The sequence below is a fragment of the Lathamus discolor genome, chromosome Z (genome assembly GCF_037157495.1).
Source record: "Lathamus discolor isolate bLatDis1 chromosome Z, bLatDis1.hap1, whole genome shotgun sequence".
In the NCBI taxonomy this organism is placed as follows: Eukaryota; Metazoa; Chordata; class Aves; order Psittaciformes; family Psittacidae; genus Lathamus; species Lathamus discolor.
The window spans coordinates 21,277,027-21,301,633 of record NC_088909.1 but is presented as its reverse complement, the minus strand read 5'-3'; the positions used below and the strand labels follow the sequence as shown (position 1 = coordinate 21,301,633).

The 24,607-nt window shown below is 52.6% G+C and overlaps 2 protein-coding genes and 1 pseudogene across 11 annotated transcripts; 2 read left to right on the top strand and 1 right to left on the bottom strand.

Moving 5' to 3' along the window:
- The first annotated feature begins 2 nt into the window (after positions 1-2).
- On the top strand, positions 3-15,991 carry COG4 (component of oligomeric golgi complex 4). Of its 3 annotated transcripts, XM_065663235.1 has the most exons (20): positions 135-207; positions 297-378; positions 670-752; positions 2,029-2,143; positions 2,861-3,035; positions 3,655-3,848; positions 4,320-4,425; positions 5,702-5,859; positions 6,405-6,463; positions 7,477-7,610; positions 8,104-8,222; positions 8,878-9,044; positions 9,701-9,866; positions 11,425-11,487; positions 11,940-12,056; positions 13,650-13,742; positions 14,054-14,137; positions 14,430-14,531; positions 14,919-15,047; positions 15,275-15,991. In XM_065663235.1, the coding sequence occupies exons 3-20, from the start codon at positions 730-732 to the stop codon at positions 15,407-15,409; spliced, it is 2,139 nt and encodes a 712-aa protein (XP_065519307.1). In that variant the 5' UTR covers positions 135-207; positions 297-378; positions 670-729; the 3' UTR covers positions 15,410-15,991. The 3 variants fall into 3 exon arrangements, with proteins under 3 accessions (XP_065519306.1, XP_065519305.1, XP_065519307.1); XM_065663234.1 differs by lacking the exon at positions 297-378 and having other exon boundaries at positions 3-207; positions 7,525-7,610; XM_065663233.1 differs by lacking the exon at positions 297-378 and having other exon boundaries at positions 4-207.
- Positions 8,476-8,630, top strand: LOC136006102 (U1 spliceosomal RNA; annotated as a pseudogene).
- A 365-nt stretch (positions 15,992-16,356) lies between the features above and the next one.
- On the bottom strand, positions 16,357-24,456 carry FCSK (fucose kinase). 8 transcript variants are annotated; one of them, XM_065663229.1, is made up of 23 exons: positions 24,363-24,456; positions 24,108-24,265; positions 23,932-23,982; positions 23,719-23,844; positions 23,472-23,544; positions 23,091-23,188; positions 22,862-22,942; positions 22,653-22,772; positions 22,310-22,451; positions 21,945-22,072; positions 21,749-21,850; positions 21,158-21,328; positions 21,017-21,084; positions 20,492-20,856; positions 19,871-20,081; positions 19,263-19,429; positions 18,958-19,185; positions 18,668-18,811; positions 18,432-18,551; positions 18,171-18,358; positions 17,876-17,975; positions 17,144-17,367; positions 16,357-16,986 (listed from the first exon to the last, which is right to left on the bottom strand). In XM_065663229.1, exons 1-23 carry the CDS (start codon positions 24,430-24,432, stop codon positions 16,870-16,872), a joined length of 3,252 nt encoding a protein of 1,083 aa, XP_065519301.1. In that variant the 5' UTR covers positions 24,433-24,456; the 3' UTR covers positions 16,357-16,869. The 8 variants fall into 8 exon arrangements, 5 of the variants coding, with proteins under 5 accessions (XP_065519301.1, XP_065519300.1, XP_065519303.1 ...); XM_065663228.1 differs by lacking the exon at positions 23,472-23,544 and adding an exon at positions 23,309-23,423; XR_010608812.1 differs by lacking the exons at positions 16,357-16,986; positions 23,472-23,544 and adding exons at positions 17,507-17,766; positions 23,309-23,423 and having other exon boundaries at positions 17,280-17,367.
- Positions 24,457-24,607: the final 151 nt, after the last annotated feature.

The following is a 24,607-nucleotide window of genomic DNA, read 5'->3' as shown; positions in this document are numbered from 1 at the left end:
AGGCACCGCTAAGAGTAGCCCCGGCTGAGCCTGATGCGGCATGGACCGTGTCAGCTGCATCCTAAGATGGCGGCGGCGGCCACGGCGTCGGGCCCGAGGGGGGAGGGAGGTGGCGCGGCCGCCTCAGCCCTGAGCATGGAGCGGATTCAGTCGCTCACCGACCTGGCAGAGCTGGAGGCTGCCTACAGCCGGCTCTGTGAGGAGGAGGTGTGTGGGGAGCGGGCTCGGGCGGCCTCGGGGTGCGAGAGCGGGTGTCTCTCTGTCAGGCCTACCCCTGTCTTCCGGGTTCTTTTCAGAGGAGTCAAATACGACCTCGACCGTCCTCAGGGCCGGTGTATAGGGGCGGTGTTGCCGCCGTGGAGCTGGTGTCCTCGGATCGTGAGTAGCCCCCGGGCTCGGGCTCCTTGTGCATTGAAAGTGCAGCGGGGGGGCGGAGCTTGGGGGTTGTCTGGTTTAAAAATGTGATTAAAAGTTTGCATAACTGATGCTTTCAGATGGCAAATCTAAAAATGTACAGGATTAAAATGAGAGATTAGGAAGGGTTTAATTGTCATGTGAGCTCTTCCAAGTGCTGATGCCTTGCTAGATGGGTGTTCTTGACTTGTCTGTGATAAGTGGCAGGCCTGAAGGAGAGCTTAAGTCACACAAGACCTCATCCTTTCCTTTCAGAAAGTTGTGCAGGAAGAACTGGATGCCCTCCTGGAGCAGCAAAGCACTATAGAGAACAAGATGGTTGTACTTCATCGCATGGGGTTAGTGATTCCTACCATTTCCCCTTCTTTCTGCTGCTGTGCACTGTTCAGTAACTCCCTTGATACTGTGTGACGTGAAAATTCATTTTAGAGTCGTAAGGGAAGCATATTCATTCTCAGAAAATGTCAGACTTTAAATCAGTTTGCAGTAGGGAGCAGTAGCTGGATCCTTATCCCTGGGGACCTGGTTCTCAGCAGCACTAACAGAGGGAAGTGTTGCACCCTCACACAGACTGACCCATTTTGGTGTAGGCTGAAGGTCTTACCCCGGAGATTGTCAGGTTTCAGCACTGATGCTTGGATAAGATGTTTTGTGTCAGCCTGTTTACAGGTATGGACAAATTTTACTGCCTCTTTGTGGTGAGTTTGTGCATGCAGTCTGGAAAGCCATCTCAAGTGGCCTTATGTCCAATAGAAGCTTGGAGCACCGAGTTTACAGACTTCATCTTCCTCTTCAGAAGCAGAGAATTTCATAAAGCCTCAGAGGCTTGTTCATCCCCTGTCTGGTGCAGGGCAGTCTGATCTTGTTGCTTTGCTTCTGGAGGAGAGGCATGAATTCAGAGATACAGTTGCTGACAGGATGTCCTGGGTTCAGCTGTGTTATTTTTCTCCTTCCTAGTAGCTGGTGCAGTGCTGTGTTTTTGACTTAAGTCTGAGAACAGTGCTGGTAACACACCAATGTTTTAGTTGTTCTTCAGTATTGCTTACTCCGACCAAGGACTTTTCAGTCTGGTACTCTGCCAGTGAGGAGGGGCACAGGAAGCTGGGAGGAAGCAGAGCCAGGACACTTGACCCAAAGTAGCCAAAGGGGTATTCCATATCACAACACATCATGCCCAGTATGGAAACTGGGGGGAGTCACCCAGAAGGCCCAGGTCGCTGCTCGGGTCAGGCTGGGTATCAGTCAGCTGATGCTGAGCAATTGCCTTGTGCATCACTTGTGTTTATTTGGTTTTTCCCTTTCCCCTTTTAGTTTTACATTTTCTCTCCTTGTTATTTTCCTTATCATTATTATTAGTGGCAGTAGTTTTGTATTATACCTTAGTTACTGGACTGTTCTTATCTCAACCCATGGGGTTTACATTCTTTTGATCCTCCTCTCCATGCTTCTGGCAGGGGGGGTAACAGGGGAGTGAGTGAGCAGCTGCATGGTTCTGAGTTACCAGCTGGGCTTAAACCACAACTCAGTTGGGTTTGAAGGAAGAACCATCCTGCTGTTGTAGACTATTGGACTATTTAATATTTGCATCTCATGTTCAATTTGCATGTCTTCCAGCCCTAACTTGCAGCTCATCGAGGGGGATGCCCAGCAGTTGGCAGGGATGATCACCTTCACCTGTAACCTTGCCGAGAATGTCAGCAGTAAAGTCCGCCAGCTCGACCTGGCCAAGGTAACGGGACTGAGGAGGTGTCTGGGACTTGTCACCAGCAAGCCCTAATCTATCTGCTCGTGTGGTTACAGCACAATAGAGAAACATGCTCTCCTCTGTAGTGGGCAGGTGGACTGGAAATGGCTTTGTTCTTCATTTTAGCAGTATATAGTGTTGTTAGGGAATGGTACCGTGCTGGGTTCCTGGGTATTGCAGGGTACAAGAGTAAATGTATATGCTATTCCATAGAGCAGCTGGCTCTCCAGCATCCTGTCCTGTCCATGCAGCTCATTGTAGAATATGGTGAATAAGCTGAGGTTAATCTTCATTAGAACTCTTTTTATCAGTTACTTCAGTGCTGAAGACAGGGGAGTTGTTGTCACCCAAGACTGGTGAGGAATCCAGGATGTTATATTCTTTCTGCAGATACAGCCTAAGAGGTTTCAAGTCCCAGTGCTCAGCACAACTGTTCAAATCAAAACAGATAACGTGGTTTTGTCTCTGCCTGTGGAATATGGCCTCCGAGTTCAATCTGAGTTTTGATAAATGCTGTTCCTCTCTTGGAGCCATTGGTTTTAGAACTTTTTAAGTAGTGTGGCATTTCTGCTTACATAGTTGTTTATTATGCAGAGAAGTATCACTTCAGTCTGTTTCTTTCCCATACACACACACTGTTTTATAATTCTTGTTCCTGCTCCAGCCCGCAGCAGGAAGCCTTATGTGTTGCCTTTCTTGCAGAATCGACTCTATCAGGCCATTCAAAGAGCTGATGACATCCTTGACCTGAAGTTCTGCATGGATGGGGTTCAAACAGCCCTGAGAAATGAAGATTACGAACAAGCAGCAGCTCATATCCATCGTTATCTGTCTCTGGACAAATCAGTGATAGAGCTTAGTCGTCAGGGCAAGGAAGGTAAGTACTGTTTATGAGGTGAAGCTGATAAGTCACCTTTCCAGTAGATAACCAGAGGCTGCATAATTTCCCGTGGCAGATAGCCTTAGCCCAGTAGACAAAGCAGAAGATCTAATGCTAGCCAAAGATCTTAGTACCTCTCTCTGTTATAGAGTAACATAGAGGTGAACATTTCTGAAGTGTTACTGGGTTTGAATTATCATTAGCTGAAAGGAGAGTTCCTGGCACACAGCTTTAATATTATTTCAGGTACTAACTCAGTGAAGGACAAAATGTTCAGGTCAAAAAAAGTAAGGGAGAAGGCTCATTCAGGGATAACTGTGGCAGTGTTATGGTATGCTACCAAGCAGAGCAACTGGAAATGAATGAGTAAATTGCCTGATCCCTAAACAAATGTCTCAGTTAATATGTTCACATCTTCTATGCAAGACCATGAGATTAGCTGCATGTACATCACACATATACCTTTTTTAATTTGCTTGTAGTGGAATTCCAGCATGCCTTCTGCCTTCTCACCCTGGTGCTGTTGGTGTCTCTCCTAGGGAAAGAGAAGTAGCTCTTGATATGATACTGACATTGTGCTGTCATTCTTCCCTTTCTTTTCTGTCCTTTTGACCAGGGGGCATAATTGATGCCAACCTGAAGCTCCTGCAGGAAGCAGAACAGCGCCTGAAGACAATTGTCACAGAGAAGTTCGACACAGCAATGAAACAGGGAGACCTACCCCAGGTGGAACGGTTCTTCAAGATCTTTCCTCTGCTAGGCTTACATGAAGAGGGGCTGAGCAAGTTCTCGGAGTATCTCTGCAAGCAGGTAACATGTTCCGTGAAACATACTGTGACCTGGCTGGTCTCTTAGGGGGAAAGCAAAACCCAGTCTCTATAAACAGATGTAGTGGAAGAAGGTCTTAGCTCTGGGTTGATAATCTTAGAAGCCAGCACTGGCCTTAGTACATCTCTCTCCCTGCATTTTGCATCCTGGGATGGGCTTTCTGGTGTCTGAATACAGGCCCCAATGGCTAGATGGCTTCTCCTTCTGTGTCTGTTTGTCCTTGCTTAAACCTCATGCAAGGGAGCCTGGAAAAAGAACAAGTTTCTGCCTCTCCTTGACCCTTCAGTTTTCCACAAGAGAGGAAAGGATCCCTGTTCAAAGGAGAAACAAGAGCAATAGCTTTTGCAGTGGGAAGTCCACCAAAAGCTCTACAGGTCAAGGGACAGAGGACGACCCAATGGGATTAAGAGTATCTTTGATTGTCACGAGCTGACTTGTCCTGTTGTCGTGCAGGTAGCCAACAAAGCAGAAGAGAATCTGCAGCTGGTGATGGGGACAGACATGAGTGACCGTCGGGCTGCTGTCATCTTTGCGGACACGCTGACGCTCCTCTTTGAAGGTAATTTTCATTTCCTCTTTGTTGATGAACTGAAAATAATCTGTGACATGATTGTCCACCAATTTAAACACTTTTCATTATAGCTCCAGGAGATCATAGAATGTGTCCTTCCTCTTTCAACTATGGAAGTGTCATACTAGAGAGACACAACTAATAGACCATTCCCAGCCAGGAGAGGGCATTACAATAAGCAAGCTTGCGTACATAACAGCTTGCTCAGGCACAGAATGGATTTGCAAAGGATTTGTTGGCTTCTTCCAGGAAGCAGACATTTCCTGTTCTCTGTGTCCTCAAAACAGATGGGTATTCCCTGAAGGTTTCTTCAGATATGCAGTTCTCTAGACAAACAAATCAAATCCCTTAAGACTGAGAATCTGTTGATGCCTCTAGGCCTGGTTCTTCATGGAGGACCATGGGAACTTGTAAGCAGAAAGGGAAGGGAGAGAAGGGAATATAAATGTTCTGTGGGAATGTCGCCAGAGACAGTAATTGAGATCCATGGTGATTAGCCATCTTCTTTGTTAAGTCTGTTATAATTCCAGGCTGCACCACTGCCAGGTCATTCTCCCAGCCTGGCACCCGTGCTGCTATTGAAGGTCCTTAGAACTCCTGAGGCTTTCTTGGCAGTTGCTTCAAAAGAGGCGGAGTGTTGCTAATTCTTGGAGTAGAGAGTTTGTGAGAAAAAAGCAATATTGTAGACATACCTCCTTGGAGATGAGCTTTTTTCTCCAAGGAGGCCTTGCCAACACTAATGCTTGCTTTCTTGGACACTTGTGTGACAGATAAGAACAGAGCTTTCCCTAAGTTGATCTTCCTTACACTGCTCTTCTGTAACCTGGCAGATGCTGAAAGCTGAGGCAGGGTTTGGGTGGTAGTTATGTCCCCTGCCAGGTTTAGCTCATGCAGCTTTCTCCTGTGGAAGCTTCATACCTTTTATCTTGCTGGATAGGAGGGCAGTTGACACATTGCATGGCAGGAGCTGTCTGTAGCAAGAGAGATGTCTTGTCCTCCAAGAGGTTTGCACTGTAGTCTTACAATAAACAGCAGAAAGCATAGAAGGTGTCATATCAGAGAGAAGATGCCATGAAATATGGGGTTGTAATAACAGGCCTTCAGTGAAGCGCCAAATAGTGGCTGGACAGTTTAAACTGCTAATCCGGATGTGGATGATTTCTTGTTAAGTCCTGTCTGTGGAACTGTGTAACTCTGCTCTGGGTCCAGACTGAATGGGAACTCCTGCTTGAGTCTTCCTTTTGTGCTTCCCCTCTTCCTGCAGGGATTGCTCGCATTGTGGAGACACACCAGCCCATTGTGGAGACCTACTACGGGCCTGGGAGGCTGTACACCCTCATCAAGCACCTGCAAGTGGAGTGTGACAGGCAGGTTGAGAAAGTGGTGGACAAGTTCATCAAAGAGAGGGACTATCACAGGCAGGTAAGAGGAGCATGATGCTGCTTGATGCAGCCAACAATGGCCTCCTCCAGCTCCGCGGAGTTCTGACTGCCATTGAGGTGGCAAAGTTTGACCTTCTGTATTGAGAGAAACCTTGCTTTGCTCCACATTTGCCCTGATGGCTGAAGGGGTCCAGCCTGTAGCTATCCCTTCTCCTGCAGAGAAGGATTCACTGGGAGCATGGTAAATGGCCCCTAGGGACAGGATTCTTCACTGTGCAGGTCTGTAGGGTGCTTTCAGTACACTTTCCCCACTGTGGTGCTCCCGCTTCTGTCTGCTGCAGAGCTGTCTCATGGTCATATGCCTTGGTGCCTCTGTTGGTATTCCCATCCTACCACTCTTCCTGGCAGGCTCTGCTCTGTCTTGGAGGAGGGGGTTAAATGATGTGATTCCCTTCTCTGGCAGTGCTTCCTGCAGCACATTCCTGTCACCCACCCTGAGTAAGCATCTCCTTAGACAACAACAGAAGTGGTTAACACTAAGTAATCAGCAAAGGCTTTGATGAGTCTCCTTTTTTGTGATTGCAGTTCCAGCAAGTTCAGAATAGCATGATGAGAAGTTCTTCTGCAGAGAAGATTGAACCAAGGTACAAAACAAACCTCTTTTTGCTCTCTACCTTCCACTCTTCAGCTGTTAACACTGCTTAGCATTTAAATAACTCTCCTGGTCTTTCAGAAGCTTTGTGGCCACTAAAGCATAAAATCCAGTTGTTAGGTGCCCTTCACTGCCCGTTTATAAAGGCAGCTTCTGTGGTGGTGTTTTATTTTGCTTACGCATTACTTTCAAGCCTCAGGCCTAAACATTGCTGAAGGGCTGGCAGTATCACTGCACACAAAGTACTTGAGATTTTAATTACCTGCGCCCACAACCTTTTGGTGAACAGAGTTTGGTTTCTGAGCTTTTGCTTTTTCGTCTGTAAAATAAAGATAATGGATCTTTGCCCCACTTGTGTGTTGTGAGGCTTTGAGCAGCATCTGTAAAGTTCTGTGCACGCTGATGAAAAAGCTGCTGATGTGACAGTCTGGTTTTTCTTTTTTCATAGTCATCCCTTATCTTAATATTGCATTCTGCATTGTCATGTGCTTTTTTTGTTCTCATGTTTGTTTCCTGAGCTGTTGAGCTTTAACAGATTCTTCATCATTGTCACAGAAACAGATGAATCTGTGCACAAAAGCACATAGATGCAGGTGGCAGGGACCAGGCTTTTCTAACACTGGCCCCAAGGCTCACAGAATCATAGCAAAACTAAGGTAGGAAGGGACTGCCAAAGATCTCTAGCCCACCCTCCCGTTCAAAGTGGGGCCAATTTTGAAGTTATATCAGGTTGCTTCATCTTGCACTCCTTACTGCTGTGATTTCACTCTGTTCTCGCATCTATGACAAAAAAAGAGGCTTCTCTGTAATGATTTTTCCTGGTTTGATTGTGTGTGCATTCTTTGCACATGCTGGTTATTCTGCTGAGCTTTGTCACTCAATGGCACAGATGGGAAGGGGTGGTACTGATCTCACAGTAAGAGAGCAGAGAACACACTACTCAGTTAAATTAATAAATCTCCTTTTGTAGTCTTGCTACCTTGATTCTTGCTATGCTCCTTCTAGGGAACTTGACCCTATTTTAACAGAAGTCACTCTGATGAATGCCCGCAGTGAGCTCTACTTGAGATTCATCAAGAGACGAATAATAGCTGATTTTGAGGTGGGAGACTCCATGGCCTCAGAGGAGGTAAAGCAAGGTAACACCTTGAATACCAGTGCTTGCAGGCTCTCTTCTCCTTCAGCGAGCAGTGGAGATATAGCTGAGTTAGTGGCAGAGCAGAGTGAGACAGGATCTGCAAAGGGAGCATTCTCTGGAAGTCTGGCCTCCCCAAACCCATTTTAAGCACTGGTTGTTCCTTCTAGTGGGGAAACCAACATTAGGAGTAACTGCAGAGTATAGTAAACAAGGTGCCCATAGAGAGGGAGAGCCCTCTGGTCACTACAGGCACAGATCCTAAAGGTAGAGGCTCAAGGGTTTGGTACTCTGTGGAGCTCTGGAAATCAGTTTTGTCACCTGGAAAAGTCAGCTCAGCAATTTCAGCTCCACAGTTGAGGCCCATGATTTAATGCAGGTTGGGCTTTGCAGGTGTATCCTTTAGGTGTCCATGAGACAGGCAGCAGCAAGGGGATTAGGTGGAACTGCTTTCTGGCACTAGGTCCTTGCTGATGGTTCTTTTTTGTGTTCTGTAGAGCATCAGAAATACTTGGACAAGCTCCTCAACAACTGTCTGTTGAGCCGCACCATGCAAGAGCTCATTGGCTACTACATCACCATGGAGGAATACTTCATGAGGGAGACAGTCAACAAGGTAGGGCTCAGACTGCTGCATGCAATAGCTGCACTCTCTGCCAGCAGCTGAGACCTCAGCTCAGTCCTTTGCTGGGCATCCGTAGGGAGAGAGATGAGTACCTGGCAGGTCTGCAGTTGTTGGGAAGGTCTTTTGTTTTCCTTGAAAAGTATTTGGTTGTTCCTGAACTTTGACTCCAAGCATACCCCTGAGTATCTTCCAGACACAGGTCTTCCAGCACTATGGGGTACTGAAAACTAGAATGAGTTGTGCGCTGGCAGAGGAGACACCATGATCAGGCAGGTGGCTTTCCCAGAGCAACGCTTATCCTTTGCACTCTGGATGTGCTGACCGCTGAGATTCCCCCAAATGCAGGAAACATGACTGCATAACTTGTGGTATGGGGGACTGGGTTCGCTCTCTCCCCTGATTTGATGGCCTGGCACATCAGTCATACCGAAGTATGAGGCTGTAGTGGATACCGGTGCACAGTGTACCCTGATGCCATCAAGCTATCGAGGTGGGCACCATCAGTGCTGCTGCTACCATGCCCCACTCATGGTACACTTCAGCTCAGGTTGGAATTGGCAGGCTAGAGGTTTGGTCTCACAGCACTGCTTTTGAGAGGTCACCTTTACTAGCTGAGCTGAGGGCACTGAGACGGCTTTCTTTGCAGGCTGTTGCCATGGACAGCTACGAGAAGGGCCAGCTTACCTCCAGCATGGTGGATGATGTGTTTTATATAGTGAAGAAGTGCATTGGGCGTGCTCTGTCCAGCTCCAGCATAGACTGTCTCTGTGCCATGATCAACCACTCCACCACCGAACTGGAGTCTGACTTCAGGTAATGAAAATACACCAGGTTCAATGTAACTTGTCTCCACCTCACATTCTGCAAACAGTGCTTACTGTCAGAGGGTCTTACCTGTGTTCTTCGCCTTTGAACTCTGGTTTGTCATCTCCATGGAAGATGCTTACAGGAGGCAGCATCAAGTGTGGTGTGGGAAGCTGGAGTTGGGCATGCTTTTCTAACAGTAGTCATGATCACCTGTAGAAGAAACAGAAAGAGCAACCTCATGGCTCAGAATACCAATGAGACTGGGTCACCTCATAGCATTGGAGCGCTACCCTGCTGGATGGTACATGGTCATCTCTAATTTTCTCTGGGCTGCTGTGAGCTTCCTTAGTACTTGGAACTTGGGGTGAGCCTGCAGACATTATCTGGCTTCTGTTTTTCATCCTAACATGGGGGTGGGGAGCTGACTGAAGACTGCAGACAGCTGCAGGCAGGATTTTGGGGAAAGATCAGAAACTGGGTGGTTGTGTTTTTCTTTCAGCATTGTGTCCCTTAGATGATGTCAGGAGATATTTGCCAGCTCTCTTCTGTCTCTTCTGAAGTTCCACTTACCTTGTTCAAGTTACGGCTCAGCCAGAGTGCTGTCCCCTGGCACAGAGCACAGTAATTGCTCTAAGCCATGGCGTGTTTTGCTTGCTTCATAGGGAGGTTCTGTACAACAAGCTGAAGCAGGGCTTTCCAGCCACGACCTTCCAGGATTTCCAGAGAGGGGTGACCAGTGCCGTGAACATCATGCACAGCAGCTTGCAGCAGGGCAAGTTTGATACCAAAGGCATTGAAAGCACCGACGAGGCAAAGCAGTCCTTTCTGGTGGGTATGGTGGCTGGTGCAGGATGAGTTAGGGTGAAGGGAAAGACAATGGGGAGCTCTTGGGAACAGGATTGGTGTGACTATCACATGTTCAGCGAACCTGAAAGCCTGTTCAGCTATAGTGGGTGGCCTGACTTTGCATGTCTGGTAGATGCTTTAACATCACCTCGTATTTGTAGGGCTTCCACAAAGGGCCTGTGCAAGTATGATCCTGTGACAGCCCCTAGGGCTGCTGCAGTGGTGATTGCCTCCAGGCTGTGGAAGAGTCTGTGCTCTTTTGAGGTGTCCAGCAATCCTGTTGCTCACAGGCTCTGCACAAAAGTGGTGGTGGGAGAGCATTTTGTTCCTAGTGTGCTGTACTTGCTGCAGGTTCAGCACACTTCCTCTCTAGATGAAAAAGTTTTATGGCCCAGGCTCAGGGCTCCTTCATTCTCACTTAATCAGATCAGAGTTTCCATTAGAGCAGGGTTGTCTTCTCTGCTTGGCCTGCAAGATCCTCCTATTGCCTTCTCCTCATGAGCAGCGCTGCAACTCTCTGTGTGCTTGAACAGGCCAGAACATGACAGCATTAGAGACCCCTTGGTGAGCACTGGAAGGGCCATTCTTCCAGCTTTCTGCAGTGTATCAGATCCTTCCCCATGGTGGGATGCTGTACAGACCTTGCATTGTGGAAAAGACTTTGCTGGAAGAGCAACTGGATCTGCTCACTTCTCTTGACCAGCCCTGCTTTTTGAGCAGAGCTGTGGGCAGAGACTCTGAGAGCACTGGGGAGGGGGCTGGCTCAGCCTTGACTTGTTTCCCTCTCTGCAAATTGCTGTGAGCACCGAGTGCTGAAAACATTCCTTGTTTCTTTCACTGTATGAGGAGAAAAGGCAACAGAGCAGAAAGGACTGAACTCTTCCATTTCATTAAATTCTTCATTGCAGGTTTCTGCACTTCTTGAAGGAAAGTGCTTAAAATGGCAGTTCTCCCACTGGAATTCCTCACTCACCTGTCAGTTCGCCTCATTTCCCTGTCTGCACAAACTCCATCCTCATCGTGACATTTAGTTCAGCTTCAGCAGGCAGAGAACAGTCTGCTCAGTGAAGAGCAGATACTTACCAGACAGGAGAGGTTCCAATTCCTCCTGCCCAGGAACAAATGCATTCCTCCCTCTCCTGCTTTTGTGGACATAGTGTCTAAACCATCACCTCTAGCCACTCACAGTCTGTTCTTCATGACACTCTCCCAGAAGCTGGGATACATCCTGTCTTCCACCCACAAGTGCACCTTTGCTGCAACATTGTGAATAGAATGATGAGGAAGAGGAGTAAAGTGTGTCAAACTTTGTACTTGCTGCAGGTTCAGCACACATGCTCAGTTACTATAGCTCAGCTTCATGCAGCTCCAGGAATTTGCAAGGCTTTGATCAAACAGTAACCACTCTCTCTTAAATGTTTGCCTTTCAGCCTGTACTGTGAGCAGGGCATGGAGGAAACGTATGGACTGGGGGGCTGAGGGGCTGAGAAATTCCAATGAATCCTACTTGGGTTTGTTCTGTGGGTTTTTTTTTTTCCAGGTGACCTTAAACAATGTGGAAGTCTGCAGCGAAAACATCATGACCCTAAAGAAGACTTTGGAGGTGAGGTCTGGATTTTTTACTGCTATTTTTCTTAATCAAATTTGTAATATCCTCCCTTGGTGGGGGTCCGTTAAAGCATCTGGACTTCTGCTGTGCCCAAATTCTTGAGGTCTTTGCCCTCCAGCCTTAGGAAGGCAATTTTGAGCTGGCAGAGCAATCTCCCAGTGGGTAGTATCAGCTGGAAATACCAGTTCCTCCAGCCTAACCTATCTGGCACATGTTGGGAGCCAGTGGAATAACGTGTATCACTGGGAGGTTGTGGTTTTCTGGTGCTGGGCTATAGCCTGTGGTGTCCTTTTTTTTTGTCCTCTCCCAGCTTCTTCAAAGGGGCAAGTTTGATGCCTGTCCTAGCTTGCAACCATGCTGGTGGGCACCAGCGCTCAGCAACATGAAGGGATAGAAACTGCTCAGGTTAGTAAACCTCAACTTGCTCATGGATCTCTTCCCTGCAGAGTGACTGCAGCAAACTGCTTAGCCAAGGCTTCGGGGGTGAGCAAGCACAGGCCAAGATTGACAGCTGCCTCTCTGACATGGCTGCTGTCTCCAACAAGTTCCGTGACCTGCTGCAGGTGAGTGTCTTGCTGAGTCACTGCTGGCCTCCTCAGGCGGGAATCATTTCAACCCAAGGCCTGGGCCACGTCTAGCTCCAGGAATGCTGGTAGGGGGTAAGAGGGAGTAAATAGTCAGCTTTGAAGCATGGAAACAGATCCAGCTTGTTTGCAGAGCCACACCAGCTGGTGTCTGCGTCAAAAGCACTGGAAGCAGTTGCAGAGCCAGAAGGAATATTGCTCCATTTGGCTTCACTCAGCACAGAGTTGCAGTTGGTTCAGCATTTTCAAAAGAAGAAATATGTATAGCATTTCCATCTCCTCCATTCACCCTTATGGCACAGAACACTGTCAGTTGTGCAGAACCTCCTAGATAACACTGAAGGTGGGCTGTTCATAGAGAAGAGCTGTTCTTCTGTCAGGTTTCTCCTCCTTTTCCCAAATGGAAATAATCCCTGGGATGGGGAGCTAAATCCACATGCTGGGGCCTCTTGCCCTAAAATTTCACAGTGGTCTCTGATGGGAAGAGAAGCAGAAAGACCTAATACCTCTTTTGAGAGTGTTTAGAGCCAGGTTTGCCATCAGCTTTATACTTCATAGAGGCGCCAGGCTGTTTCTCACTTGGTTTTGCAGTTCTCTGCAGCCAGATGCCTTCAGACCAGTATTGCCAGCAAACCCTCTTGAGACTTGTGGTCAGTATGGAAACAAAAGAGCTCATCAGTAAGGAGTAAAACTCCAGTCTAGTTCTAGTGCAGTATTAAAACTGACTGTGGAAAGCAATCAAGAGTCTGAGCAGCAAGCTCCTGTCCTGCCCAAGTCACACACATATTGAATTTGCCTTGGAAAACGGACAATGGCCAGCAGGGCCTGCTCAGAAATGCCAGTTTTAGTTAAAAACTTCCAGCGAGCGCCAGGCTGTATTGGTACCTGAGTAGTTTCATGCTGGGTGAGCTTTTTTGACATCTTGCTAAGCTAAATGAGGGTGGTTGGCAGGAGGGAGCTTTCAGAGAGCTCTTTAGCACCAGAGCAGAGAGAACAGCGTTTTCTGACAACCTGCTGCTCTGGGGAGATGGCGTGAGCTGGGGTTATGATTAATTCAGGGAACTAGCTGTGGTTACAGCTTTTATCCTCCTTTTAGCTTCTCCTACTGAGTTAAGCTGAACTGGAGGTGGGAGGCATCAGTCAAGCCCAATCTCAGTGGCCTCCTGGCTGTTGCTGAGTGGAAAAGCTGGTGTTTGTGTCCTTTCCTCCCTGTAGGGATGTGAACTGAATGCTTCTTTCCTGCCAGAAAACCTCTGTATCCCTGTGAAAAGAGGTGGGGGAAGCAGGAGCTCTTCAGACAAGGCTGCAAGTCAGCACAGTGGCAGCTTTTGGGCCAGTGTCCTTCCTCTTCTTGGTATGGTGTTCTCAAGAGTACTTCAGCACCAGAAGAGTTTGGGCTGGGGGCTTCTGTGCTCAGCTTCCCATGCAAGCCTGTGGGTCAGTTTCCCCAACTTGCAGTGGGGATTGGAGGCAGCATCAAGTCAGTGTCACTATAAAGGTGGTGTGCTGCTGTGCTCAGTCAGCTGTTAGCTGTGCTCTGTCACTCTTCTCTCTTCTTCCTGTCGCTCTCAGGAAGGTCTCAGTGAGCTGAACAGCACAGCCATCAAACCCCAGGTGAAGCCCTGGATTAACCTGTTCCTTTCCGTCTCCCACAACATCGAGGAGGTAAGGCTCAACATTCTCTGCTTCCAGCTGTGCTCCTGCACTCTGCATCCTCTGCTAGGCAGCACAGTCAGAGTAAACACTGTCTCATTCCCCTCAGTTCTCTGGTCTTTCCTCAGCACAGAGCGACAGTAAAATACCCACAACTTGTTCTTTATGAAAGCCTAGAAAGGAGCATTTGGCTAGAGAGGAGCTTGAGAAAATGGAAGGGGTGCAGTGCTGCTCCGGTAGCCACGTGCCTTCCTGTCCCATGGGCTGTTTGCTGCTGTTCAGGGCAAGCCACATAAACAACCCTTTCTGTATTTCAATGTCAGGAGGAGTTCAGCGACTATGAGGCTAACGATCCCTGGGTCCAGCAGTTCATCCTGAATCTGGAACAGCAGATGACAGAGTTCAAGGTGAGAAGGATGAGGCAGCCTGCCAGGCTTTGGCCAGGCTTCAACATAGCATCTTCCAATTGTTCCCTTGCACAGGGGAAGGACGGACACAGATGTCCTGCAGTGCCTTGCAGGGCTCTTAGAGATCCAGTTACCCCCTCCTCCTACAGTTCTCAGGGCTTCCTTGCAAGCCCCACATCCCTGGATTCCCCCACTTGCTGAGTGTGCAAGTAATGACTCTATGTGAAAGCTCTCATAGGCTTGGCTTTTATGGATCTCTGCTCACAACAATGACACAGGTTTCTGCTTCCAGGCTGGACTGTCTCCAGTGATTTATGATACCCTCACTGGTCTTATGACCAGTCTCATAGCTATTGAACTGGAGAAAGTGCTGCTCAAATCCACTTTCAGCAGGGTAAGCAAAACTCCTCTGCCTTGTAGTCTGTCTTGATTGCAAACCCTCTGCTAGGAAATAAACTCACAGTGAAGAGATGGGGCAGGGCAGAGGCAAATGTTACTCTCTGAAGCTCTGGCACCACTGGTAGCCAGCTCAGGCAGAGCTTGTGTTAGTGCACACAGGCAGAAAGCGTGTTGTGATGGGACTGGGAAGAGCTTGCATCAAAAAGGGAGCTGGCTTTTAAGGTGGGCATAAACATAAGCTGGTTTAACCAGCAATAAATGGTCTGACTGGAGCCCTCCCGCTCAGGGACCTCCCCCTCTTGCCCTGGTATTTATTCATTGTGTATCTGGCACAACACCTGGGCCTGTCTGCAGAGTTAGCAGTGCTCCCTTCACCCCACAGCTTGGCGGTCTGCAGTTTGACAGGGAGCTGAGGTCCCTCATAGCCTATCTTACCACAGTCACCACCTGGACTATCCGCGACAAGTTTGCCCGACTTTCCCAGATGGCCACCATCCTCAACCTGGAAAGGGTGAGCTGTGCTTTGCCTGCTTTTACTGAGGGATTGTGGGAGCCCTGGCTGGACTCCACCTGGATTTACTGGGCTCATCCTGACACTGTCACATAACGTATGGAGAAGTTGCCCCATGCCTCGTGGATGTTTGTTAGTGGCAGGAAATAACGTGACTGCATTTGAACTCGCCTGTGAGGGCGGTCAGTGCTGAGGTGGCTCCTGCAGCTCTCATCTCTCCCCTCCAGGTAACGGAGATCCTGGATTACTGGGGCCCGAACTCGGGCCCGCTGACCTGGCGCCTCACTCCTGTCGAGGTCCGGCAGGTGCTGGCTCTCCGGATTGACTTCCGCAGCGAGGACATCAAACGCCTGCGCCTGTAGCTGGGCAGGGGGTAACAGCAAGAAGGATGCTGCCAGGCTGATGGACAGTTTGGGGATGGGGTGCTGTCTGCCCTTCTGCTCATGTTCCTTGGAGCAAAGGGCTTTCCTGGGCTGGGCAAGAAGAGCCACCATCCTTTTGTGGGAGCAGAAACAAGGCAGCAATCTCTTACGTGGAGAGCAGTGTGACACTATTTCTCAAGACGTGAGCTAGCTGGAAGGACCAGCTTGTGCCAGCTCATAACTCCCTTCTGCTGCCCTGTGGGAGGACCCAGGTCAGGGAATTTGGGGCTGTTGTGATGTGGCTCAGACATGGGGCTGCAGAGAGCGCCCTGCCTGTGCTGCTGGCCACAGCTGGGTTTCTTCCGTGCGACCAGTTGAAGGGTCAGCTACTGGAGTCCTGCACATCTTGAGCCGTGGCTCTCTCCCGGTGGTGATGGGAACCATTCTGGAATGACTTCCTTATTGAGAAGGTGCTCAGAAAATCCATAGAAAGCCACTGTAGGAAGCACAGCTGTTTCTGTGCTAGCTTCTTGTGCCCTGGACAGCTACTCTGTAAATAAACCTCACCTGGCTGAGCAGCAACCTCAGGTGATATGTGTGTGTCTGTGGGCCTGGAGAGAGCTGGTGAGATGCATGACAAGAGCTGGGAACCATTTCTCTTCTTCCACCCTGTGCTATGGCACCAAGAGGATCTTTCTTCCCGCCCCCAGCTGGCATTGGCATAGCACAAGTAGAAATACCCCAGAGCTAACACTGGGAGCCAGCCTGCTGCCAGGCATGTCTGCCTCCTACAGCAGCATTCCCACCTCTGCCAGCCAGGGCTGTGGAGGCCAGTAACCAGAACATGCTGTACCTACACAAGGAGAGCTTTGCTTGCACAGTGCTGCGACTCAGAGCCCCTTGGGAGGGAGGAGCTCTGCTGGGGAGAGAGGGGAAATAAACACCTATTGGAAACAAGCTGCTTTATTGAAAGGGACTGCAGGGACAAGTAACTCTCTGCAGAAAAAGTCTCTGAGCATGGGCAGGACTTGATTCCATGTCCAGGTACATTCTTGGTGCAGGAACGTTGTGTCCCAGTTGGGCAGTCTCTGCTGCACCAAGAGCAGGAAGGTCCCTGCTAGACGCAGCATGACAACTGCCCATTCTTTTCCCTTTGGAGAACTATGAAAGCTGGAGTGAAATCCCCAAATCAGCCTGGAGGCCCTAGCAAGCTGTCTTTCTGGCTAAGCTTCCCTTCCAGGGATGGTTTTGCCTGTGCCACTTGTGACAGCTTCTCCAGCCTCTGTGGCTTTTGGGGCATGTAGCAGCACAAAAAGGCCACATAAAGACCTAAGGCACCTACTGGAGCCGAAAGAAGCAGCAGCCTCTAAATCAGCAGAGATGTCCCTGCTTTGGGAGGCAGCTGGCTGCTGCCTCCCCTGCCCTGCCTGCCTGCCAGGAACGGGTCAGAGCAAAGGTCTTCACACAGCCATGTGCTCCCCGGGGCAAGCACCATCTTCTGTATCACATCCCACAACCTTCACAGAGAAACCACCCGTGTCCACTTCGACGCTGTGGATGCTGAAGTTGCCCAGCCCCTAGGAAACAAAGAACAGGAATGCAGGTGGGGCAGAAACCAGCAACGGACCTGCCCTCCACAGACTGGGGAGAGCTACGGGGACAACAATCAATTTCATCTCACTGTCCCATCTCATTCACCTGTGCCACTGAACTGCCTGGGAGCTCATGTCTCACCTCAGTTTTGGCTAGAATTTGGTGCAAGACGTCTTTCTGCCGCGGGGCTCTGGTTAAGACATAAAGGAAGCCACCACCGCCAGCCCCAGCCAAGCACTGCCCATAAACGTAGGGACGGAGAGCATCCATCATGCGCCCAACAGCCAGCGGCTCACACCCAGGTGCCATGCATTTCTTCTGCTGCCAGTAGCAGTCCAGACACTTTCCAATGAGTGCCAGGTTACCTGCGGGAGAGCATATTGCAAACTATCTGCCTTTGTTTCTCATAGAAGAGGCAGGTCTTTGCCTCTTCTGCTCAGCACAAGCTAAATTCTGTCTTCTCATCTACCCCGTTCCAATCAGCCCTGCTGTCAAGCAACCAACCTAGCCCTGTCATGTTGCTGTTTATTTCTAATCCACCACAGGGGGAGAATTTGCTTGCTCTAATGTTCCAGCTTCTCCTCCACAGCATCCCAGCAGCCAAAGGCCAAATAACTCCACAGCAAAGGACAGGCATGGCCCCCAGCCTTATCATGAATGACTTGCAGAACACCAGCCAGCCTCGATGTCTCTCATCCTCCCTTCCTCAAAGTCTGTTTTTCAAGGCTGAATTTTGGGACATTGCCTGTAACATGAGGGTGGGCCTGGGGGAGGAATTTTGTCTCCCCAGGACTGCCCAGACTCTCCCCAGGGAGGTTTGTGTTCCTCCAGTTGTCAGAAGGGCCAGCCTGGCCCAGGAGATGGGGCTCACACCTTGCCTCAAGGCCTGGGCACACTCCTCGGCGTTGCTCACCAGCGCATCAGCATTTTGCACAGCTGAGGGCAGCCTGGCATACCAGTTCCTCACCACGTCCTGAAAGAGGCCAGAATGTCCCTGTCACCATCCTCTTGGGTCCAGCAGCACCCAGGCAGGCAGTGCTGCACACACAGCCTTCAGTGCCAGCTCCTATTGGGGTGGCAAAGCTTCGCACCAGAGAAGGGGACAGGCACCAGAGCCCATGGGGAGAAGAGGCCAGCGGCTGCAGCACTCGGGGCACCCTGGCGTTACCTGGAGCAGGTTGCGAGCCAGGCGCGTCTTCCCAGTGTACACCAGCAGCAAGTGATCATTGAGGGTCTGAGTAAAGCCATCGGGCACCTGGATCTCCTCCACCTCCACCCTGAGCGGCAGCTGGGCCTTTGACCTCCCAATTTTGATGCCTGGCACGAGCCCACCAACCTGATCCTGCCAACCGCCACCTGCAATGGCAGAGGGGCCTCAGCCACTGCCAGGCCCCCACCCTATGGGCTGACAGCTTCCCCTGGTGCCTACCTGTTGTGAGCCTCTGCTCCAGATGCAGCACAGCGTGGATGAGAGACTCAGTGCTGGCAGCCTTCCCAGCTGCCCGGTACAGCGATGCCATCACCGCTCCCGCCAGGATGCTGCTGGTGCCTGCAGGGAGCACAGGCAGGGGACATGCTGATGAGAGCCCGGGAGCAGCGAGGGAGATGCCCCATCACCATGCTGGCAGCAGGAGGGACTCCCCAGCCCTGTCCCTGCAGACTTACCGAGGCCAGAGCCATGGGGCAGCTTGGACCAGGTGTGCACCTCAAACCCACCCCTGAAGTTCTCCATCAGCTGGGCCTGCAAGGGTTTCTGTGAGGGGAACTGCACAACCTGGCTGCAGATGAAGGCAGCTTTGAGCAGGGCTCCTGAAAACAAAAAGAGAAAGCAAAGCTGACACTTGCTTCCTCACCCCATCATCCCTCAAAAAGTGGCACCCTCGCATCGTGGGGTCAGAACACCCAGGGGGACATCACAGGTATGGAGCTGGTCTGTGTGGCTGGTGACACCTCACCTGGTGCATGTGGCTGGCAGTAATCCTGCAAGTGCTCCAGCTCCCGGCACACCAGCTCCGCCACTGTCTCGCTCCACGGCATCCCACCGAGGCTGAGCAGGCGCAGCTCCGGCTCCCTGATGCGCCGCACCCGCGCACCGATGGGCCAGCACCCGTCCACTAGCACCGCCACGTCCACCACAGCCCCACCGTGCTCATATGTGATGGGGGGGGTGTCACTCCAGCCGCCTGCGGATGCTCACTGTCAGCTCCCTGCACCACAGGGGTGAGACATGGATCATGCCTGGGGCAGGGGACACACTCACCAGAGAGGTCCAGGCGGGCTGGACACGCCACTTGCACCCAGTGCCCCAGGGGTGGCAGTTCTGTCTGTCCCACAGTGACAAACTGGCATGAGGACATCACTGCCTGCCGGACGAGGATCTGCTCAGCCCCCTCATAGTGCCGAGCTGCTCTCACCAGCAGAGCTGGCCTGGGAAGAGAAGGACGTTTGGAGAAATGAAGGCTGTGTAGAGGCCTCATAGCAGCCTTCCAGTGTCTGAAGGGGGTCTACAAGGATGCTAGAGAGGGACTCTTCAGCAGCAGCTGTAGGGGTGATGGGTTTACCAGAATGGGAAGTTCAGATTAGATAACAAGGAAGTTCTTTACTGTGAGGGTGGTGAGGCACTGGAAAAGGTTGCCCAGAGAAGTGGTGAATGCCCCATCCCTGGCAGTGTTGAAGGTCCAGCTGGACACAACCTTGGGTGACATGGTCTAGCGTAAGGCATCCCTGGCCATGGCAGGGGTTGGAACTAGACAATCTTAAGGTCCTTTGCAACCCAAACCATTCTATGATTCTATGCTGAGCCCACCACTGCAGCTCCATGACTTTCCTGGTGCCTGAGATAGGGCAGCTCACCAGCCTCAGCCTCACCTGCTCATCCACTTCTGCCGCTCAGCAGCCAGCTCCCGGACACCGCCGGCGATGTCCCCACTCTCCAGGCATCCAAAAGCTGAGGCCCACTCCCTGTTGGCAGCAGGACCACTCCGCAAGCCCCCTTCCCCTCGTGCCATGCAGCCCAGCACCTCAGCGATGCAGGCGAGTGCCCGTGCTGCAATGCCAGCATCGCCGGCCGTGGAGGCAACTAGAAAATAAAAGGAAGCTGCAAAGCCACAGCCAGGCTGCAGGCCATAGAATCACAGAGCCTTAGACTGGTTTGGGTTGGAAGAGACCTTAAAGCTCATGCAGTTCCAACCCTCTGCCACGGGCAGAGACACTTCCCACTAGATCAGGTTGCTCCAAGCCCCATCCAAGCTGGCTTTGAACACTGCCAGGGACAGGGCAGCCATAGCTTCTATGGGTATTCTGTTCCAGTGTCTTACCACCCCACTTGTGCAATGAGTTGGCTCCAGGGAAGAAGGACTTGCATGGCTTGCACCCATCCTGGTTTGTTGATGCCATGGCAATGACAGGGTGTCACTGGAGAGGGTGGGGAGTACCAAACAGCCATAACACCCAGAGATGCAATACACAGCTCATGTGAGTCCAGCTCACCCTCATCCAGCGTGCCCAGCATAGCCTCATGGTAGCCCTCATGGACAGCACTGCGGGCTAGGGGCAGGAGGCTGCTGTCCTGGCGTCCCAGCAGCACGCGCCGCACCTTGTGCTGGCCCTGAAGGAAGAAGAGGGCCTGGCGGGCACCCAGCTCGGCCGCCTTGTCCAGGCAGGGCAGCAGCTCCTGCCAGGACATGCGCCAGGCCCCCCGCCAGCGTGCCAGCCGCTCACCAGCCACTGGGGCCAGCAGCCACAGCACGTCTTCCAGCCCCAGTGCCTCGTGGGCATGCAGCACTGGGAAGAGCCGGGCGCTCAGCAGGCAGCGGCTCCCCTGCGGTGTCTCAGCATCCCAAAGGTCCCCTTCCCTGATGGAGGGAGAGCCCATCAGCACCGCCCTGGGCCTTGAGGACAGCTTCCAGAGGGCAGCCAGAATGCAAGATGGTTGAGGTGGCTGTGACACATCCCCACTGCAGCCACCCCCTGGGGAGCCAGGTCTCCTGTCCCCTCCTGGTACACGGTACCTACCGTATGCCTGTCCGATGGAAAAACTCAGCCCAGGGCATGTTCAGGTAGGTGGCCCTTTCAGCTGGGCTCTGCAGAGGGATGGAGCACCTGGTTACACGCTGGCTTTGAGAGGAGACTCTCACCACCTTGCCACCCCTGTACCTGCCAGTCATCAAGGCGGCCGGTGAGAGTAAACACGCGGCAGGGCAGATGACGCAGCTGCACGTGGTGGCCCTGCAGGACAATGTCATGTAGGGGAAAGCCCTGCAGGGCTGGTGAGGAGCCTACAGCGAGGCCAGAAAGCAGGCAGCCAGGACCAATCTCCAGGGGACCCTGTGAAGAGGCAGCAGGGCCCTGAGTCCCCAAACTGAAGCCAGATTCCAACATCAGAAAAGGAAAAACACCCTGGGAGACAAGCTGGGGCCAGCAGGAGCCAGGTGCCAGAGGGGCACACTTTGCTTTGTCGTGGGGCTGCAGGGACACAAACTGCAGAAACTCAGGCCAAGGCTTGCAGCCATGACAGAGGATTTGCCCTGGTTCCCAGGGAAGGACAAGCCAGGTGTGACCTGGTTCCTGTGCCTGGGGAGGGCAAGAACCACCAGGGTCCCCAGCACCACCTGAAAGGCAGCCCCAAAGAGGAAGGGCACCCCAAATCTCATAGCCGTAGGTCCCACATCCCAGAGAGGGCCACCTCACCCTGCTGCCCATCCAGCGTACTGAGAACCTGGGGTCACCCCCATCACAGCCAAGTACCTGGAGGTGACAGTGCTGGATGACACTGCCAGCTGCAAGCCGCACGGCTCCTTCCAGCAAGCAGTTGGTGACTGAAGAGCCATCCTCCAGGAGACACGGCTGCTGCCAAGGGCACAGAGGCACGTGGGACCACGTCCTAGCCCAGAGCAACCACCAGAACATGTGTGTGAGCAAGGGTGGGGGTGGAGGGACATACATCTACATGTGAATGGGCTGTTTTGGAGAAGCAGAGGTGGCTGGCAGAGCTGGGCAGGAGCGTCAGGCTGTGGATGTGGTCGCTCGCAGAGGTGGTCATGTAGTCATAGGACGCATTGGGAATGCAGGCTGTGAGGGGCAGGAAAGCTGTCAGCACACCAATGGCAAATGTGGCTGTGCCCAACAGCCATGTGAGCCAAGGACAGCCAGGCTGAACATACCCCCAGTCAAAGGGGGACAGAAAAGACCTGGAGACCTGCAGCTGTGGGGAGAAACAGCCAGGCCCTGACCACGCCATTTCTTCCCACAGAGGGGAAGAGGGCTCAGGTATGGGTCATGTCAGTGCACCACTGCAGCATAACTTACCCATGCTAAGTGGGAAGGTGTGGAGAGCTGCCCACAGCACGGAGCGGGCATTCCTCACATTGGTGTCACCACCACCCTTCACAAAATCCTGCTCTGTCACACCCCTTGCCATACACAGCACAATATCAAAGAAGAGGGAGAGCTGGGGAGAGAAGAGACCTGTCGCATGCAGCCACCCTGACCCCCTCCCTGCTGCTGGGTGCTCCCCTCCTACCACCTCCCACCCGAATGTGGTGTGGTGTGGTAGAAAGCAGAAGCCCTAGAGGGCAATGGACCCTAAACAGATGCCCAGCAGCAGTATCCGTGGGGTAAGGAGTCCTGTCCTCCACAGAGGGGCTGTCACCTGGATGGGTGGTGCCCCTGAGTCCAGTCCCATGTAGGTGCAGGCATCCAGAGGAGGGATGACATGGGTGGCCAGAAGCTGCTCGGCAGCATCCGAAGAGAAGAAAACCACCCCACACACCTGTGAGGGCACAGCAGGGCTGAGGCTGCAGCCACGGTGACACAAGGGATGGGGGTGATGAGGCCACCAATGCCCACATCATGCCATACCAGTGGGACGGTGCCGTCAGGCCCTGCACACTGCTGGATCTGGGCCTCTGTGCCTTTGTAGATGATGTTGTGCACCAGCCCCTGGGAATGAGACCACCACAGTGAACTTTTCAGGGAGCCCTAAGCCAAGCAGCCATGGCAGGGCTGGGACCTTAGCACCTAAGGCACCGGAGGGGTAAGGAACCCTGTGCCTCCAAGGGCACCCCTTGGAGGAGGAGCTGCTACTTACCTGCTCATCAGTGAGGTAGACCCCGTGGTTCCTGGCATATGCCTGGCTCCCGGGCACTGCAATTACTCTGACACCCTGGAAGCCATCCCAGTCGATCCCTGAGGAGAGGGACACAGATCAGTGTCCACTGGGGCACCACACATACCTGCCCAAAGCCCAACTGCCTGAAAACAGGGTGCATGGCAGAGGAGATGAAAGCAGTGTTCAGCCTTGGCCACCTTGCTTTGGGCATGACGGATGCTCCAACTGTATATGTGTCAGCAATGCCCAAGCACCCACACCCTTATGGAAGCATAGTGCAGGCTGGACCAGCTGTGCTGCAGGCTCTGCCCCCTGTCCCAAAGCAAAGAGGGTGCTGGAGGCAAGGCTGGCACCACTCACCTGGTGCTGAGGGCACGGTGAGGAGCATGTCGGTGCTGCAGACCCACACGCCGGGCGGGGAGCCCACACAGAGCTGCTGAGACAAGGGCCACATGCCCAGGGAGAGCAGGGAAGGGGGCCGATCCTCACACTCTTCCCACCCTGCTGGGAGCCAGCTGAAGGCACCCCGAAGGCTTCAGCCCCCACACCTGGGTGCCCAGCATTGCACAGCACTAGCCCAGAACCCCGTTCCACAGGCCACACAGACCCGGTGTGTCATGGTCCCCAGCAGGCTGTCCAGGTTGCAAACAAGAGCTTCAGCCACAGCACCAGGTTCTTCCACAGGCAGGCAGGTGAAGGCCCGGCCACAGTCATCGAAGGAGAAGTCACGGCCCTGGTGGGAAGAGGAACGCAGGGGCTGTCACAGGGAGGAAGAGGGTGCTATGGAGCGTTGCAAGTTGGGCTGCAGGCCGGCTCTCACCGTGTGTAGGATGAGGATGTGGGCTTCCTTCAGGACATCGGAGGTCACCACCTGGGAGGGCAGTGCAGAGAACAGTCACTGGGGACAGGAAAGCCACCCCTTTCCGCACCCTGTTGCAGCCTCCCCGGCCCCGCCAGAGGCTGCACCCCGCTCCCCGGCCGGTGAAGGCCCCTCACCGTGCAGCCCGCCCGGGCGCTAAGGTGCTCAGCCGCCACCAGCAAGGCGTTGAGGGTGGCCCCGCCGCTGCCCAGGTGGGCCCACGGGTCCTCTACTGCCAGGAGCAGCGGCGGTGGCCGCGGGCCCAGGCCGCCCCTCAGCCGGCGTACCTCCAGCTCTGCCAAGCGAGAGGCGGGCGGAGCTGAGAGCTGGCACCCCCCGCTCCTCCCCGCTCGGCCCGGGGGGAAACGGCGAGCGCCAACCCCGCCGCTTGCCTCGCTGGAAGGCGGACACACAGCCGCCGCGCTGGCAGGTGAGGACGAGGACGCTCCACTCCGCCGCCATAGCTGCACCGGACCCTGTGCTGCTCCGTGGTGCGCGCTGGGAGATGTAGTCCAGACCGCCAGCACTCCCAGCGGAAGGTCACCGCTGAGGGACTACATCTTCCAGCGTGCACTGCGCGCCCGGGCAGGCTCGGGCTGCTTAAAGGTACAGTGTCCCCCTGCCCCGGCGCTGTAAC